We start from the raw sequence: 16,406 nt of genomic DNA, 5'->3' as shown, positions 1-16,406 counted from the left end.
CTTCTAGCGAGCGAGGCACACTGGCTCTACGAAAAACGGAAGGCAAATCCAACCGAGGTGAATGCGGATTTCCGAAAAGCCATCAGGAGAGAGTTGTGTGGCAAGTGGCAACAACGATGGGATAACTCCGACAAGGGCAGGTGGACCCATACATTGATCCCGTGTATCGAGAAATGGGTCAACCGAAAGCACGGAGAATTGAATTACCACCTGACATAGTTCCTTACGGGACACGGTGGCTATAGGAAGTACTTGGAGTTGGATCAAGCTCGGAAGACGGCACGACGGAGACGTGACATGGACGAGCTGGTATAGCGAACCAGAGCCTCCACCGCGAAGTAATACTTCACGGTGGTCCCGCGGGGAGGGGCGGAAGAGTGGGGGTGGTTTTAGTGGGTGTGAATCCCACACACTGCTGCAACCTGGCGCAGCAGCGTCTTTCTAAGATTTCCACCTCCATCCATAAAAAAAAAATATGTATGTACATGGAAGGCTGCATTAATATATAAGTTAGCTACTATGTGTGTGTTTGGTGGTGGAAAAGCTACAGCTTCTGAGCACTCAGGCCGTGTTGGCCCATTGTATTCGCCTCCCTCATCTAACGGAATGTTCCGGATTCGTTAACGTATCGCAGGATTTCTGTTAGTGGATGTGATGCTACCCGTCGCAATTGGAGAACATCGGCACCAAAGATCTGATGCCTGATGCGTCCATAGGCGGGGCATTCACATATTAAATGCTCCGTGGATTCCGCTTCTTCATTACAAGAGGGACACGTATCATCTATTCCTATTCTGAACATATGCCCGGCTATTGAATTATGGCCTGTAAGAATGCCCACAATACTTCTGCAAGTCCTCCTGCTTTTCGACAGGATAAACTTTCCGGTACGCATGCTCGGTTCCGGTACGAAGAGTTTATAAAAGAAATACACAAAACCTTTCATACCTGAAGCGTTCAGCTTCCAGTTTTCCGACTTATTACTAGACTACGTGTTGTAAAGGGTTCTGACAGTAGTTGAGATTAGGATTGGGCTGTGGCTGATATTAGTCATTGATGTGTTCTACATTCATCTTAAACTGGGGTGGTTAACTATTGTCAAGTCCGGGACCAGAGGTGAGCCCGTGTATTGTTGATGGGATGGTGACTGATGTCAGCACTGATGAAGGGAACAAGGGAACAAGTGGTTCCCGAAATATCGGTATTTGCAAGACAAATAAATCAAAACTAGCAGGAAAAACAAGTTTTTATTGTTTCGAATAGATTTTCCGGAGGAGTCCACCCAGCATGGGAGCAAGTTGCTCTCTATCTGGTCAGATCGAACATCAAGTGGATGTGGACTTTTACGGCTCCTTAATCCTCAAACAGAAGATACAGATACGGAATTAAAAGCAACTTGCTCCAAAGATAATATAACTGTGGCTGACATCAACTTTCCCATTTCAACATTTGGTCTTTTCTCCTCTAATTATTTCTCAAATTCATCTAAATAATTTCATTGCTTTCTTTACTAATTGTTTTATCTGTTTTTGTTTCATTTCAGGAAAAAATCTTTACAACAATGAGCACGTAGCAATAAAAATGGAGCCTATGAAATCAAAGGCTCCACAACTACATTTAGAATATAGGTTTTATAAATTATTAGGATCACATGGTAAGAATTCATTTTTGATTATACCATTATTTTTATTACATACGGGAAAACTATAATCAGTATTTATTCTCCGAATAAAAAAACGCGAAATATCATAATTTTACGAGAATATCGAGAACAAAGTGAGCAATTATGTTGATGACAATTATTTTCTCTATTGGTTATCAGAGGGATTTTTATTTGTGAAACCTTTGCAGGTTTTCATAGATGATTTTCCATATGAGGGCATTTTTTGACTAAAAATTGTAAACCCATTTTCTAACTTCCCCAGCACTTTTGGAAGTTTTCTGAAAACCATGTATAACCGCTTCTCTATGCTACTAAATGGGGTTAGTGCATAGAAAGTGACTCCGACAATTACCTGAAAGCCATAAGCTTTCGTTAGCTCATGTCTACATCGGGCCATCGGGATATTCTGTTTAAAGGAAGAACTATGTTGTCACACGAGCCAGATATCTGTAGACGTCATGTCATCAACATGACAAAGCGAAAATACGAGTGGATAGGTCATTTATTAAGGAAAGCGCCAGCTATCCAGAAGTATTTCATACAACGCGAAACGCTATTTCAAGATGGCTGACAAATTTGTCGCCTTAAAATGCTTAGAACAGCAGAAGAGGAGTACTCGCTTCTCAGAAATTCATGGGGGGAGTTCTAGTACATTGCCAGGAACATATAACAATTTCGCGTATGTGTGGTTGACGCGCTGCGCCTTACGAAGTGGATTATAGTAATCATTTGTATCAGTGGGGGAGGGTCTGATTCTGATCTGCACATTTAGGAAAATTTCAGCATTGTTTTGACATGATGCAGGATTCAGCTGTCGCTTGAAAGTTTCAGTTAGAATTGCACTTAAGTTGGGCTAAGGAAAATAGTTTTATGATGATCGAGGAAGTCATTTCCCTTCCGCGGTTTCAAACAATAACTTGTATAACAACCCATTGTCGTCAGTTTGCTATCAATGCCTACTTCAGTCCGTAGCATAGATCCAATTTTAAATAAAAAGTCATTTGCACCATACTTTTTCGCAACATCACAAAATTTTTGGAAAGGCGCTCAGTCGAGACCCCCCTTCAATTTCCACGAGTATATCCCCTCGTGTATTCGCTTTTCAGGTTTTTTAGTCAGTATCTTCAGAAATCTCATCATCTGAAGTTTGTTTTTGGTGTAAAGATGCAACCATTCTTCTCAAGCTTTGGTATTTTTCTTTGTTCGTACTCGGAGATGAAAATTCTTACAAAGACACGTCCGCCCCAGTTCCACTGTATAAACGTCGGAAGGTAGAGCAGGCCCATGTGGGATTCGTCCAGCACTGGAGGACCACGATTTAAGTATTACTTCGCGATGTAGTTTTGCCTTTAGGTCTCGTTCTGTTCCTTTCGGCTTTCCCTCTTCAAAAACTCCCGCACTTTTACGATCCCGGAGGAAACCGTAAGTAAGTCTTTCGATTTCAGCACCTCCGCAACTAAATTCTCTAGGCTTATGCTCCTGTCCACCGCTTGGTTCAGATTCTGCCTCTTCATGTCGAATCTCGCACAGCGAACCATCACATGCTCTAGATCCTCCGGAATGTCACTGCATGTGGAACAATTCGGTGAACCATCCAACTCAAACCGGTGCAAATACTGCCTGTAGCAAGTATTGTGTCTCGATGAACTGAGTCATGTGGCAGTAGGTCTTCTCATTTTCTCAGTCAAACTACACCCTAACGTTGGGGATGAGATGGCGCGCCCACGGACTCTTCGTAGACTCGTTCCATCTGCGTTTCCAGAGATCGCTTGACTCTGACTTTGCCGTATTCCTACATTTTGTGTGCCTTCCGTCTGGCATGATACAACACACTCATTTTTTTCGGTAGAATGTCGGCAGGGGTCATATCCGCCACAATCAGTACTACCTAATCTAATGTGGTCCTAAAAGCCCTGCAAACCCTCAAAGCCATCAGCCGATAAACTGAATTCCCCTGCTTCCATCTCTGAGAGTTTGGAAGCGACTTCGCCCAGACAGTTGACGAGTAAAGCTGAATGGATTGTACCACTTCGGCCAGAAGCAACCTTCGACAGTATTTCGGCCTATAAATATTCGCCAACGTTTTCTCAGGTGCCGTGGTGGCACTGGTTGCTTTTTGGCATGCATACTCTAGGTATTTGATAGCTTTGACACGGAAGTATATTAATCGACTTTCACAGTGTTCTTTTCCCTACGCCGCTTTCATTTTCGCGTCCGCCAAGGTCAATTCGGTTCTTTCTAGCCAGGAATTTATCGCTCTCACCGTTTCTGTCGCATCACGTCCCTTTAATTCTGTTCCAGTTGGTAGAGGTGAAAGCTTCTTTGATATCCAATGCCAACAAAGCAAAGGAGCGGCCAGAAATTAGTGCGCCTTTTACCAGATTCATGACCATGTTTATTGTATTCAGCGTAGAGTGGGCACGTTGAAAGCCCGCCAGTATGGCTTCGGTAAGCCATTGCTGCTTTCAACAATGGGTAGGCTTTGATATTAAGACCACCATCAATTTCGCTTTCCCAAAGAATGCATTTCTGTATCGGCAGTGGAAAGGAAGAGATTTTAAATTTTGAGACAGAAGTGTAGTCTTATATGTGATGAAAAATAATTAGAAGCGTATGCCGCGCTCAGTTTTGGATTTCATTAATGTCATCAGAAGTCTCTCACATTTTGCCACGAAAAACTCGATCCCTTTATCATTGAATTTGCTGAGAACTACCGCATTTTGTGGTTGCAGGCGGTAACTATGTTCTCATCCGTAAGAGCATTCGTTTCTTTGTTTCCCTCAAAACATTCTTCTGCTTTCAATTCAGCCAATTTTCTGGTTTATGGGGTCCGCTGAGCATAGATTTGCTTGCGCAAACTGAAGTGGAGCCACTGCCTTTCACGTCTCTCGCTCTTCTTTTCCACTCTTTCCATTGATTTAGATTTAGGAGAATCTGTAGACCTTTCGCCAGTGCAAGCCCTATACTGTCGAATCTATTATTTATCCTCCGCGCCCAGATCCATTGTGTAGATGAATATATAGCGATTTGCTATTAATTTGTTTCCGTCAAAGGCTAATATCGTTTTTCGTCCTCCAAATGAAATGAAGTCCTATCATCATCATCAACGGCGCAACAACCGGTATCCGGTCTAGGCCTGTCTTAATAAGGAACTCCAGACATCCCGGTTTTGCGCCGAGGTCCACCAATTCGATATCCCTAAAAGCTGTCTGGCGTCAGGCAGGGTCTGCCTCGTCTTCTTTTTCTACCATAGATATTGCCCTTATAGACTTTCCGGGTGGGATCATCCTCATCCATACGGATTAAGTGACCCGCCCACCGTAACCTATTGAGCCGGATTTTATCCACAACCGGATGGTCATGGTATCGCTCATAGATTTCGTCATTGTGTAGGCTACGGAATCGTCCATCCTCATGTAGGGGGCCAAAAATTCTTCGGAGGATTCTTCTCTCGAACGCGGCCAAGAGTTCGCAGTTTTTCTTGCTAAGAACCCAAGTTTCCGAGGAATACATGAGGACTGGCAAGATCATAGTCTTGTACAGTAAGAGCTTTGACCCTATGGTGAGACGTTTCGAGCGGAACAGTCTTTGTAAGCTGAAATAGGCTCTGTTGGCTGACAACAACCGTGCGCGGATTTCATCATCGTAGTTGTTATCGGTTGTGATTTTTTACCCTAGATAGGAGAAATTGTCAACGGTCTCAAAGTTGTATTCTCCTATCCTTATTCTTCTTCATGTTGGGGTTTGACCAGTGCGGTTTGATGTTGTTGGTTGATTCGTCTTCGGTGCTGACGTTGCCACCATATATTTTGTCTTGCCTTCATTGATGTGCAGCCCAAGATCTCGCGCCGCCTGCTCGATCTGAATGAAGGCAGTTTGTACATCTCGGGTCGTTCTTCCCATGATGTCGATATCGTCAGCATAGGCCAGTAGTTGGGTGGAGGATCGTACCTCTTGCATTTACCTCGGCATCACGGATCACTTTCTCGAGGGCCAGGTTAAAGAGGACGCATGATAGCGCATCCCCTTGTCGTAGACCGTTGTTGATGTCGAATGGTCTTGAGAGTGATCCTGTTGCTTTGGTCAGGGTCAGCCTCGTCAGTCTTATTAATTTCGTCGGGATACCGAATTTTCTCATGGCCGTGTACAGTTTTACCCTGGCTATGCTATCATAGGCGGCTTTGAAGTCGATGAACAGATGGTGCAACTGTTGTCCATATTCCAACAGTTTTTCCATCGCTTGCCGCAGAGAGAAAATCTAATCTGTTGCTGATTTGCCTGGAGTGAAGCCAATGATGTTCTGGGCGTATGAGGCTATCCGGCCTAGCAAGATAGTGGAGAATATCTTATAGATGGTACTCAGCAACGTGATACCTCTATAATTGCTGCATTGTGTGATATCTCCCTTTTTATGTATGAGACAGATAATGCCTCGTTGCCAATCGTCAGGCATAGATTCGCTGTCCCATACCTTGAGCACAAGTTGATGAACCACTTGGTGTAACTGGTCGCCTCCATATTTAACCAATTCGGCTGTAATTCCATGGGCTCCTGGCGACTTATGATTTTTTAGCCGATGAATTGCACGGACTGTTTCTCCTAAACTTGGTGGTGGCAGTATTTGTCCGTCGTCTTCAGTTGGCGGGACCTCCAACTCGCCGATGTACTGGTTGTTCAGTAGCTCATCAAAGTACTCAACCCATCGCTCGAATATGCCCATTCTGTCGGAAATCAGATTTCCCTCTTTGTCTCGGCAGGATGAGCATCGAGGTGTATAAGGCTTCATCCTGCTGACTTGTTGGTAAAACTTCCGCGCCTGGTGCGGTTGCTCCCTGTACTTTTCTAGTTCACAGACTTGTTGGTTCTCCCAGGCTTCCTTTTTCCGTCTGTGAAGTCGCTTCTCCGCTCGACGGAGTTCGTGATAAGTCTCTGCGCGTGCCCGCGTTCTTTGAGAATGTAACATTACTCGGTATGCGGCATTCTTCCGTTCCGTTGCTAGCTTACATTCATCGTCAAACCAGCCGTTCCGACTCCTTTTACGGCTGGGGCCAAGTATATTTGTGGCCGTATCCATGATAACGTTCGTCAGGTGGTTTGAAGATCGTTTGTTGATGCTTCATCTCCAGGTCCTCTGTTGACTGCGGTTATTGCGGCATCCATTTCCCTCTTATAGGTGTCGCGGAGGGTTGTATTGTGGATGGCTTCAGTATTCACTCTCACCTGATTGTCAGAGGGGATTCTAGGTGGTATTGTTATTCGAGCTTGGAGCACCATGCCAACGAGAAAGTGGTCCGAGTCTATATTGGCATCCCTATATGTTCTGACATTGATCAAGGCTGAGAGGTGGCGGCGTTCGATCAACACGTGGTCAATTTGGTTGAAAGTGGTCCCGTCTGGAGAGGCCCACGTATGTTTGTGGACCGCTTTCCGCGCAAACCAAGTACTTCCAACAACCATTTCGTGTAACCCTGCTAATTGAATAGTCCGCAGTCCGTTATCATTTGTTTTTTCGTGTAAGCTATGGGAACCAACGTATCGCCTGAATACGGGCTCCTTCCCTACTTGGCTGTTAAAATCCCCAAGTATGATTTTGATATCATATCTGGGACAGGCTTCGAGGGTTCGTTCTACTGCCTCGAAGAAGGTATCCTTCTCCGACTCTGCAGTCTCCTCTGTAGGGGCGTGAACGTTTATGAGGCTTATATTTCTAAACTTGCCTCGCAAACGCAGAGTGCATAGCCGTTCGCTTATGTTTTCAAAGCCGATAACAGCAGGTTTCATTTTTTGGCTGACTAAGAAACCTACTCCGAGCACATGGTTTACTGGATGACCGCTATAATATATGGTGTAGTGGCTCTTCTCCAGGAAACCGGTCCCTGTCCATCGCATCTCTTGCAACGCTGTTATATCAGCCCTATATTGCGACAGGGTATCGGCTAGCTGCTCATCAGCTTCATCTCTGTACAGGGAGCGCACGTTCCATGAGAAAATACGCAAATCGTTGTTCCTTTGTCGTTGCCGGGTCCGTCGTTTTAAAATCCGTCCTGTCCGAGGCTCCTGTTGTGGCTTCGTAACGAGTTGTTTTCCGTGTAGGGTTGTCAGCCCTACCCAACCCCCAACCTGGAGGACCAGTTGGTACAATTTGTCCCGTTTTTAGGCGCGGGAGACTCGCCTTCATCCTTCTCCGTCTGCAGCTTTTCGTCAAGAAAGAGCTCCCAGCGGTCACCACGTGGAGGTGGAGATAGGGTTTGGTAGTAGAGCTGTTGGTGTTGGTTCAGCAGGCATTTCCCAGGTTTTATGCTCCATCGTGGGTACCAATCCACGTTTCGCCCCGGGACCTATACTACCCTTTGACCACCTGAAGTCCTATGGATTCCTGATATGATTGTATTCCAACCTTTGTTGGAAAAGTGTAAAATAATATGGTAACGGGCGCTGAGCACCTTGAGACGTCTACATCTGGTGGTCCATCCTTCTTAGCATTCATGTACCTTTTACCCCCCAGCGCGCTTAATTTATTTTCTGTTCACGAAGCATCCGGATGATGTCGTCCGCTGCCTTTCTGCGAGGGCCAAGATCCAACACTGTTTGTCCTGTTCACATGTCATGTGTTCATGTCACCTTGTGAACTTAGGTCGGCCGCAAGAAATAATAGCTGAAATTATTGCTGGAGCCATTTTAAAGTAGATTCATCAGTGCACTCTCTAAGACAGCACGCATCGCGAAAATGTTCGCTTATTAAACCTTGGGTTCGGTCCAGGTTGCTCATATTCATATTCTTTCGAAGTGTCGGTTGGGTCATTCCCCACGTTCATAGCGTTCGGTCCGCATGAATCTGGTCATACTGACGTTAGGTCTGTTGCTCCCACATCACAAGCTTCCTTTTCCTTTTTTAGGTAAAGGCGAAGGAAAAGGATCTAACAGGCAGGATTTTACCTGTAGTCTCGCCTTCTTAGTGGCTGAAGTTTATTTCTGCCCGTACCTTCCTCTTTCTTTTTTCTCTGAAAAATTCAGGCAATAATGCTGCGGCCGGCTACCAGTAGCCAGGTTTTCAGTCTCTACCGTTACTAGAGTTACTCTCCTTTTTGACTGACTGCTCCTTGCAAGCTTCCGGTGAAATTGAGAGCATGTTTTTCACAGATTTGGTGAGGCTTCCAAAATATGCGCCCCAACTAGGTCAACTAAGTGACTCCATTCAACACTTAAAAGCAGACGGCGTCTGCTATTCACAAAGCAGGTGATATTTACTACTACTCCAGCTCACTCTTCCAAAATTGGGCTCAAATTGCTTGTATTTGAATATGGACGGAAAGTTTGCCCATGCCGGCCGGGGGAATGTACACATAACAAGGAAAAAAACACTTCGAATTTCAAGCCTGAAAGAGGCAGTAACCGAACTCATTTCTCGTCCGCTGGAAAACATATAGAACATTTTCCGGATCGGCTGAACTGAAAATTACTTTCGTGGTTTGGGAATTATTTCAGGTGTTAATTGCTTGTGCGTGGTTTTTATATTTTCTGGCCGAATTTTCGGCGCCACTCTTCGCTTAAATGTGTCACAATTTGAATGGCTTCCCGGTGGAAAAGTTGTTTAAATTTTTATTTGGGTATACAATTATGTTGTATTTCATATTTATGACTTGATATTTGCGAAAAGCAATTTGATATTTGGTTCGGTAAGAAATTTTAGATGCAGATATTTCTTTCTAAAACAGGATTCGTCATTGGGGCTTTGTGTCCAGATGGCTTAAGCGGTTAGAGCGCTGGGCTGCCGTAGCGGAAGGCCGTGGTTCAAATTTCACTGGTGGCAGAAAGATTTGTTATCGTGACTGAATGTGTCAAAGGTGCGTCTACTTTCACCCCAGAAGCTTACTATTGCGAGGAAAGAGGTTGAAGACTTGATGAAACAGGGTATCTTCAGACCGCCCAATAACTGTTGGTACTCTCCACTTCATTTGATCCCTAAGCCAAACGGCGAATGATGGCCATGTGGACATTATAGGATCTGAATGCTCAGACAGTTCCAGACCGATATCCCATTCCACACACATCCATGATTTTGCGCACTCGCTAACGAACTGTCGTGTTTTACCGACTTTCTTTTTTTACGCACTCAGTGTTGGACTCCCGGTTCGTTACGTCGTCGGACTACCAACTAAACACCTTCCCATCGTCAGAGAGCTAGCCTGGAACTGTTTGTCACATTACTTCGGGCTAGTCCCCGGATTCTGCCGCATTGCGGAGCCTTCAAATCAAGGAATTCCTTTCACCAACGGGAGGGGAGAGGAGGAAGGGAACTATCAATTCAAGGAACCCCCTGCCATCCGGCTCCTCAATCGTTCGAGCTCAATTTTCTTAGCAACGAGAAGGGCCCGAACGTAATGGGCAATACGGCTCCACCTGTCAACACTCCTCAGCATCTCTTCGACAATGTTGTCTGGAGAGAGATCCCCTGTGTTTAAATAAAGCTGTTGAAAAACCCTATCCAACATTCCACAAGAAAAAAAAGTGTGGTAGGCGTCGTCTACAACTTCATTGCAAAACACACAAACTTCCCTGCAAACTTAAAAATTGGGTAAGGAAATAGTCAGTCTTCACCATGCTTCCGATTCAGCCACGCACCTAAGTTGTCGATGAGCTGATGAGAGCTGCCACTCGTCTAAGGTGCATTGCCGTTCTTCACGAGCATCCATCTCCCTTGCGCTTGTATATGGCGTGACGCTCCTTAGCAAGAAGGGGAACGGCGATCACTCCCGCGATCACCATCACGGTCGGTTCAGAGACAGTGCGATACGCAGACGCCACTCGCAAAGCTCCCCGTCTCTGTACTTGTGCGGGACGTTTACGATACACCTCCTTGTTAAGAGCACCCCCATACGTCTGCGCCGTAGAGTAGGACAGACTGCATTGAACTCATCAGAAGACGTCGCCTGCTAGACCTAGTACCCCCAATGTTTGCCATTAGCCTACTTAACGCCGAAACTCCAGTTATAGCCTTGTTCGCTGCTGCCTTGATTTGCTTAAAAAAGCTCATCTTTGAGTCAAGGTCAACCCGAGGTATAATACTTTACCGCTGGTTTTGACTCGATTTTCGACTGGTCGAACGATATGGGACGCAGGGTCGGAATTCTCTTTTTAGTCAGGATGACTACTTCGGTTTTTTCAAATGCAAGGTTGAAACCATCAGTAGTCATTCATCCGCTTACCCGTCGCATCAATATGCCGAGTCTACTTTGCGCCTGTTCGACAGTGCGTCCAGCAACAAGCGCCGCGACATCATCTGCATAACCGACCTGGCGCGACTCTTCTGGTATGTCGCTTTTAAGTAGACTATCATAGGTAGGGTTCCAGAGGTCCGGGCCTAGGATGGATTCCTGTGCTACCCCCGACGTGACCTCCATCCTCCTTTGACCCTCTAGTGTTTCTTAGAGCAGGGAGCGGTTCCTCAAATAGTCCCTCAATATTCGTAAGAGATATTTCGGCCCGTTGAAAGTATTGTCTAGTGTGCCTAGAATGTCTTGCCATCTTACGGAATGAAAGGCGTTTCTGACGTCAAGCGTTACGAGGAGCACCACTGATCGAGTTCGGCGGCTATATGCCTCCGCTCGTCGGACGACATCCACGACTTGCATGACAGCATCAACTGTGGATCTCCCTGCTCTAAAACCAAACTGCCGGGGAAATAAATCTCCGGCAGCGCGTACCGCTTCAGCGAGTCTACTTCTGATGAGCTTTTCAAGCACTTTTCCAGTAGTGTCAAGCATACATAGTGGGCGGTATGAAGAAGGCAACTCGGGGTCGCCTTTCCCTTTATGGATCAGCGCAAACCTCGCCACCTTCCAACGAGCAGGGAAAGTGCCCTGAGACAAGCGTTGAATGCGCCGAGCAGTAGGTCTGGGCGGTGTTGGAATACCAGTTTGTATACCTCTGGTGGAATACTATCTGGTCCTGTCGCCCTCTTGCTTTTCATAGAGAGGACTGCCTATTCCAACTCTTTTATGGAGAAAAGTAGACAGTCCTCTGCGCCGACGTCATCTTCCTGTATGAGGTGCGTGCGGAATAGTGCCCGTATAATGCGGTCCGGCTGCTCGGCCTTAAGTGAACAGGGTTTCCGCAGAGCCCCGATTCTTCGGGTTACCAGTTTGTAACCGAGTCCCCACGGGTCCCCATTCACCTCGTCGATCAGGTGTGGTCAGCAGCGAACTTTGCTCTTGTTTATTGCACTTCGGAGTCTCCTTTTGACTGATTTGCACTCCGTCATTATGGTGCATGCCTCCGCCCGGTCGAGTCTGTGATACTCCTTCCGGAGCTCTACGATTTCCACTGTCAACCAATACATGGAAGGTTTGCCACACAACGATGCCCTCCTGGATATGGGTGCTTCGCAGGCCGTCGTTTTCAGGTTCATAACTGAATTTATGACAGTGTCAGCTGCAGCGCCACCGCCCCCAAGCAAGAGTTTCAATAAACTTTCCGTTCACGTGTTCACTTTTGCGACGTTCTATGCACAGATAGATCGCCGGGGTGGCGCACAGCGAGAGTTTTTATGCACCATTGCGAAGACAATATATTGGTGGTCGCTTGCCGAGAAGTCTTCCAGAACTCGCCACCCGTCCACCAGCGACACCAGTGATTCCGACGCAAAGGTTACGTCTGGAATGCTTCTCTCGTAGCCCAGGCGCTGGAACGTTGGTGTGGATCCGGTGTTTAGAATTACCAGTCCTGTTCTCGCCGCCACTTCCAGAATTCGTTTCCCTCTAGAGTCTGTGTAGGGCATACCCCATTCAAGTGCCCTAGGATTGAACTCACCGCCGACCAGAATCCGCCTGTCTGTGCCTAAGATAGCGTCCTCCAAAGCATCAAACCTCCATCGAATGTTCGACATCGTCTCATTCGGCGTAAGATACATACTAGAAAACGTTATCCCTGAGCACTGAATCCAGACAAAGTGACCTCTCGGCCTTGGGTAAGATCCCTAAGGAGGGTGCCGTCCCGAACCCAGATGGCAGCGGTTCCTGATATGTCAGAATGCATGAAACTGGGTCCTTGTTTTGGTACTGATCAGTACTAAATCAGCTTTTTTCTTGTTTGATGGCCTCTTCTACCTCGTTCTTTTCTATGAGACAGTCAAAGTCTCGGATTTCTAAAGAACACGTGGGTTTCAGGCTCGAAACCAAAGCTTTTTCTCCCAGAAGTCCCTTGACTGCTTCACAGAACGTAACTTTATTTGTTGTCTTCGGGCCTAGTTCGACTAGGACTCCATCACCCTTCGTTTTACGAATGGAAGACACTTCTGCTCCGTTATCTTCGCGTTTAATCTTGTAATGAATTTCACTGAGGACTTCTGTAAAATTCTTGCCTTCCGTCGGCTTAACAAGCAAAGCTGGCAGTCTAGTTCTCCTTCGTCTCTCCACCTTTTCTTTTGGTGCTCCGTCTTTCGTGTCTGCCTTAATTTTAGGCAGAGGGGTTTCTGATGGTTTTTACGACCTTGGATTTAGCCCAAGCGTATCACCAACCCCCTGTCACTCCCGAAGACATTCTGAAGACGGCTATCTGCACACTCTTCGGACCCTTCGAGTTCACTAGGACGACTTTCGGCTTGTGCAACGCTGCGCAGACTTTCCAGACGTTCATCCACTCTGTCTTACGAAACTGTTTTGGCAGAATAGATTCTGAAGAAGAAACGACTTGGACCATCTCGAGTTCATTTTCAACGTTTTCTTGAGGCCGGACTTTTATTCAACGTTGAAAAATGCAAATTCCTTCAGAGGCAGGTGAAATTTCTCGGCGACTTTGTAATGCAGACAAGATTGAGGTGATTAAGAGTTTTCCACTACCAACCACGGTGAAGGATCTGCGAATGATCTTGGGCATGTTAAATTTCTACCGTCGTTTCTTGCCCAGGGCCACTTATCACCAAGCGACTCTGAACGTCTACTTGTCTGGGCTCTAAAACTAATTGTGTTCGTTGATGCCTCTGATGCAGCGGTAGGCGCCGCTCTTCACCAACGGGTGATTCAGATCTGGCAACCATTGAGCTTCTTTACGAAGCAGCTCATTCCAACTCAACGCAATTACAGCGCCTACTCGCCGTGTACCTTCCAATTAAATACTTTCATTTCTCCCTCCCAGACAGTGCATCGCGCGCCAGAAGTGCAAGTTCAACAAGCACGTTCGAAAGGAAGTAGGTGGTCAACCAAACGCTTCCACACCATCTATCTCGACATTATCGGCCTTTCACGCGACTCGCACGGATTCAAGTATTGTCTCACAATCATCGACAGGTTTACGCGGTGGCCTGAAACAATACCTCTGTCGAGAGTGGATTCCGCGGTTTGGTTTTCCAGCCGTTATTATTACGGACCGAGGGATGCAATTCGAATCTACTGCTAGAACGAGGCGAACACTCGTTCAAGCTCGACATTCGCCATTTTGGATTCGCCTCCACCGCTGCATCAAATGGCTGCGGAAAACAGGTGACGGCCTGACATAGACAAGAGGAGATCATCAACAATCTCCAGTTCGACCGCATTCCATTGTTAACTGCAAAGGAGTCAAGAAGTTGTAATATTAGAAACATTTGTTTGCCGTATTCCTTTATGTGTTTAAATTAAAAAGTTGCCAAAAATAAAAGTTTCAGTTTTATCTAAAAATTAATAAGAAAAAGAGTCCAAAGAAGGATGTTTTCCCAAAGTGGTGACCCCGACGTGATCTGAGCACGCAACCCTCTTATTATTAATTGGGGCTTTGCTTTTAATTGTTATCAACATATCCATTTTGTTCTCGATATACGTAACGTTAGATAAGTAAATTTAATGCCAAGAATTTATTGAGATAAATTAAGTGTTACATCGAATTGTTAAATCATCCTCTTTTCAAACCATTCAAAGAGCCTTTCATCTCTCCGGTTTCCTCATATCAACCTTTGAATCCTTTCTACCATTCTATCCTCCCGACTAATAAATATTGACAAGAATATTCTGGAGGCTTTTTGTTTGTTATGTATGGTAGAATATCTTAAAAGATACTAAACAAGTAATGCTCCAATGAATCGCGGAAAATATATAAAAAAAAAATTGATATAGAAGTTTTAACAGTGGAATCCTGCGACTATGATAACACATTCATTGGATTTAGTAGTGTTCGAATATCACTTACATGGCAATGTTGAAAAAAAAGATGCTTTCGTAAAGATAATCGCACGCTTTCTTTCAAAATGTTGAATTCAATAATTATGAGTTCGAAAAAGTAAAAAATAATTCGCTAAGCGTAGAAAATGTGTGAATGGAATTTTGCAGAAGGTATACCACGTGTCTATTTGCTGGGCACGTGCGGTGGACGTTACAATGCTATGGTTTTAGAATTATTGGGACCATCACTCGAAGATCTCTTCAATTTATGTGGCCGTAAATTTTCACTGAAGACTGTATTGATGATAGCTAAACAACTAGTAAGTTCCTTATTCAATTTTCTTTTTCTTTCTTCACACAATCTTTTTTTTTCTTAACTATTTTATTTGTCGCTCTTTTTCGTTTTTATTTCTTGTACTGTTTCCCTATCGAATTATCGAAGAAAAGGATCGCCTTTTCTAGCCTAATTTCAGGGTAACGGCTCTGTTTTGTAGAAAATGTTGCCTCTTTTTGTAAATGTAAAAGTTTATAATGGATTTTCGTAGCGGAAGTGGTTGTGTGCTTAAATTTGACCAATAAGTTCACTTTAAGCTAGGTGTGTTTAGCCGCTTTTGTCTGTATCACCATCAATTTCATACTTTCAACAAAGTGTCACTATCACACTCATCTGATCATTATTTTCTTTTGTCAATCAAAAATACGAAACAATGTATTTGTTCTAGAAATACAAGAAAAATATTGTTCATTTAAAATAACTGTCATCAGCTACGTCCTCATTCTTTTGGATACTCTACCTCATTGATTAGAACAGATCTGTATCCGCTCTAATTTGTAGAAATATCTCGACATCTAAGCCGTCATTCTATTTGATGTCAGTAACTCAAGGACACAAAGTTTTTGTTGGACAGTGCGGACTTCTTCTTTTACTTCAGCTTTTGTCCTGTTCACAAGCGGGGTTGGCTCATCATGATCGGTTTCGCCATGTGGTTCTATTAAATGCCTTATTTGGATGCAATTGCGAGGTTTTCAAATCCCTATCCAGCATAGCAAGCCACCGTTGTTTCGTGTGCCTTTTGGTCGCTTACCATTGGAAATCTTCAAAAGACAGTGGTCTGGACACACCAGTGTGCGGGATTTTTACCCACTAGAAGCACCCCTGACTCCCTCCCTTCTCCGCGGAACCACCCTAAGATATTACATCACAGTCGAAGTCAGCTCATTCTAGCTTTATCACCTTTCTTCTATATGCGGTGTACGTGACAGCGTGTTTCACCTCTCCTCTGCTTTTCGCAGTTTATTTTGGATAGATGCGATCATGCAGTTGACCGCATCGCGATTATCCAGGTTCTCTGGTACCAGCACCGCTCCTAGAGTCTCCTCTAGATTCCTCTTTCCGCAAATCTCGGAAAGTAGAAGAATACATTCTCTGGGTCCTCTGGCACTCCATCGCAATTTGGATAATCGGGTGAGGTCTCCAATTTAAACCTGTACAAGTATGGGCGATATCCTCTATGCCCCGTGAGAAACTGGATGAGATTATAATTAATCTCACCGTGTCGTCTCTCCAACCACTCCTTGATGACAGGAATGAGCCTGTGAGTCCACCGATCCTT

General features: G+C 45.1%; 1 protein-coding gene across 21 annotated transcripts in view; it reads left to right on the top strand.

Moving 5' to 3' along the window:
- The window catches only part of LOC119659620 (casein kinase I), a 291,255-nt gene that overhangs the window by 202,798 nt on the left and 72,051 nt on the right, over positions 1-16,406 (top strand). For 17 of the 21 annotated variants that reach the window (XR_005250359.1, XM_038067801.1, XM_038067807.1 and 14 more), the window contains one exon: positions 1,544-1,654. Coding sequence is in view for 20 of the 21 variants with exons in the window: in XM_038067801.1 (XP_037923729.1) it covers positions 1,544-1,654 (111 nt within the window). In the remaining variant the exon portion in view is untranslated. Of the gene's footprint in view, positions 1-1,543; positions 1,655-14,961; positions 15,114-16,406 lie in introns of all 21 variants that reach the window. The other 4 variants (XM_038067798.1, XM_038067818.1, XM_038067811.1 and 1 more) reach the window with 1 other exon arrangement.

Source organism: Hermetia illucens, chromosome 6, assembly GCF_905115235.1.
Source record: "Hermetia illucens chromosome 6, iHerIll2.2.curated.20191125, whole genome shotgun sequence".
Lineage (NCBI taxonomy): Eukaryota > Metazoa > Arthropoda > Insecta > Diptera > Stratiomyidae > Hermetia > Hermetia illucens.
The sequence above is the reverse complement of the archived record's forward strand: the minus strand, read 5'-3'. Positions and strand labels throughout refer to the sequence as shown.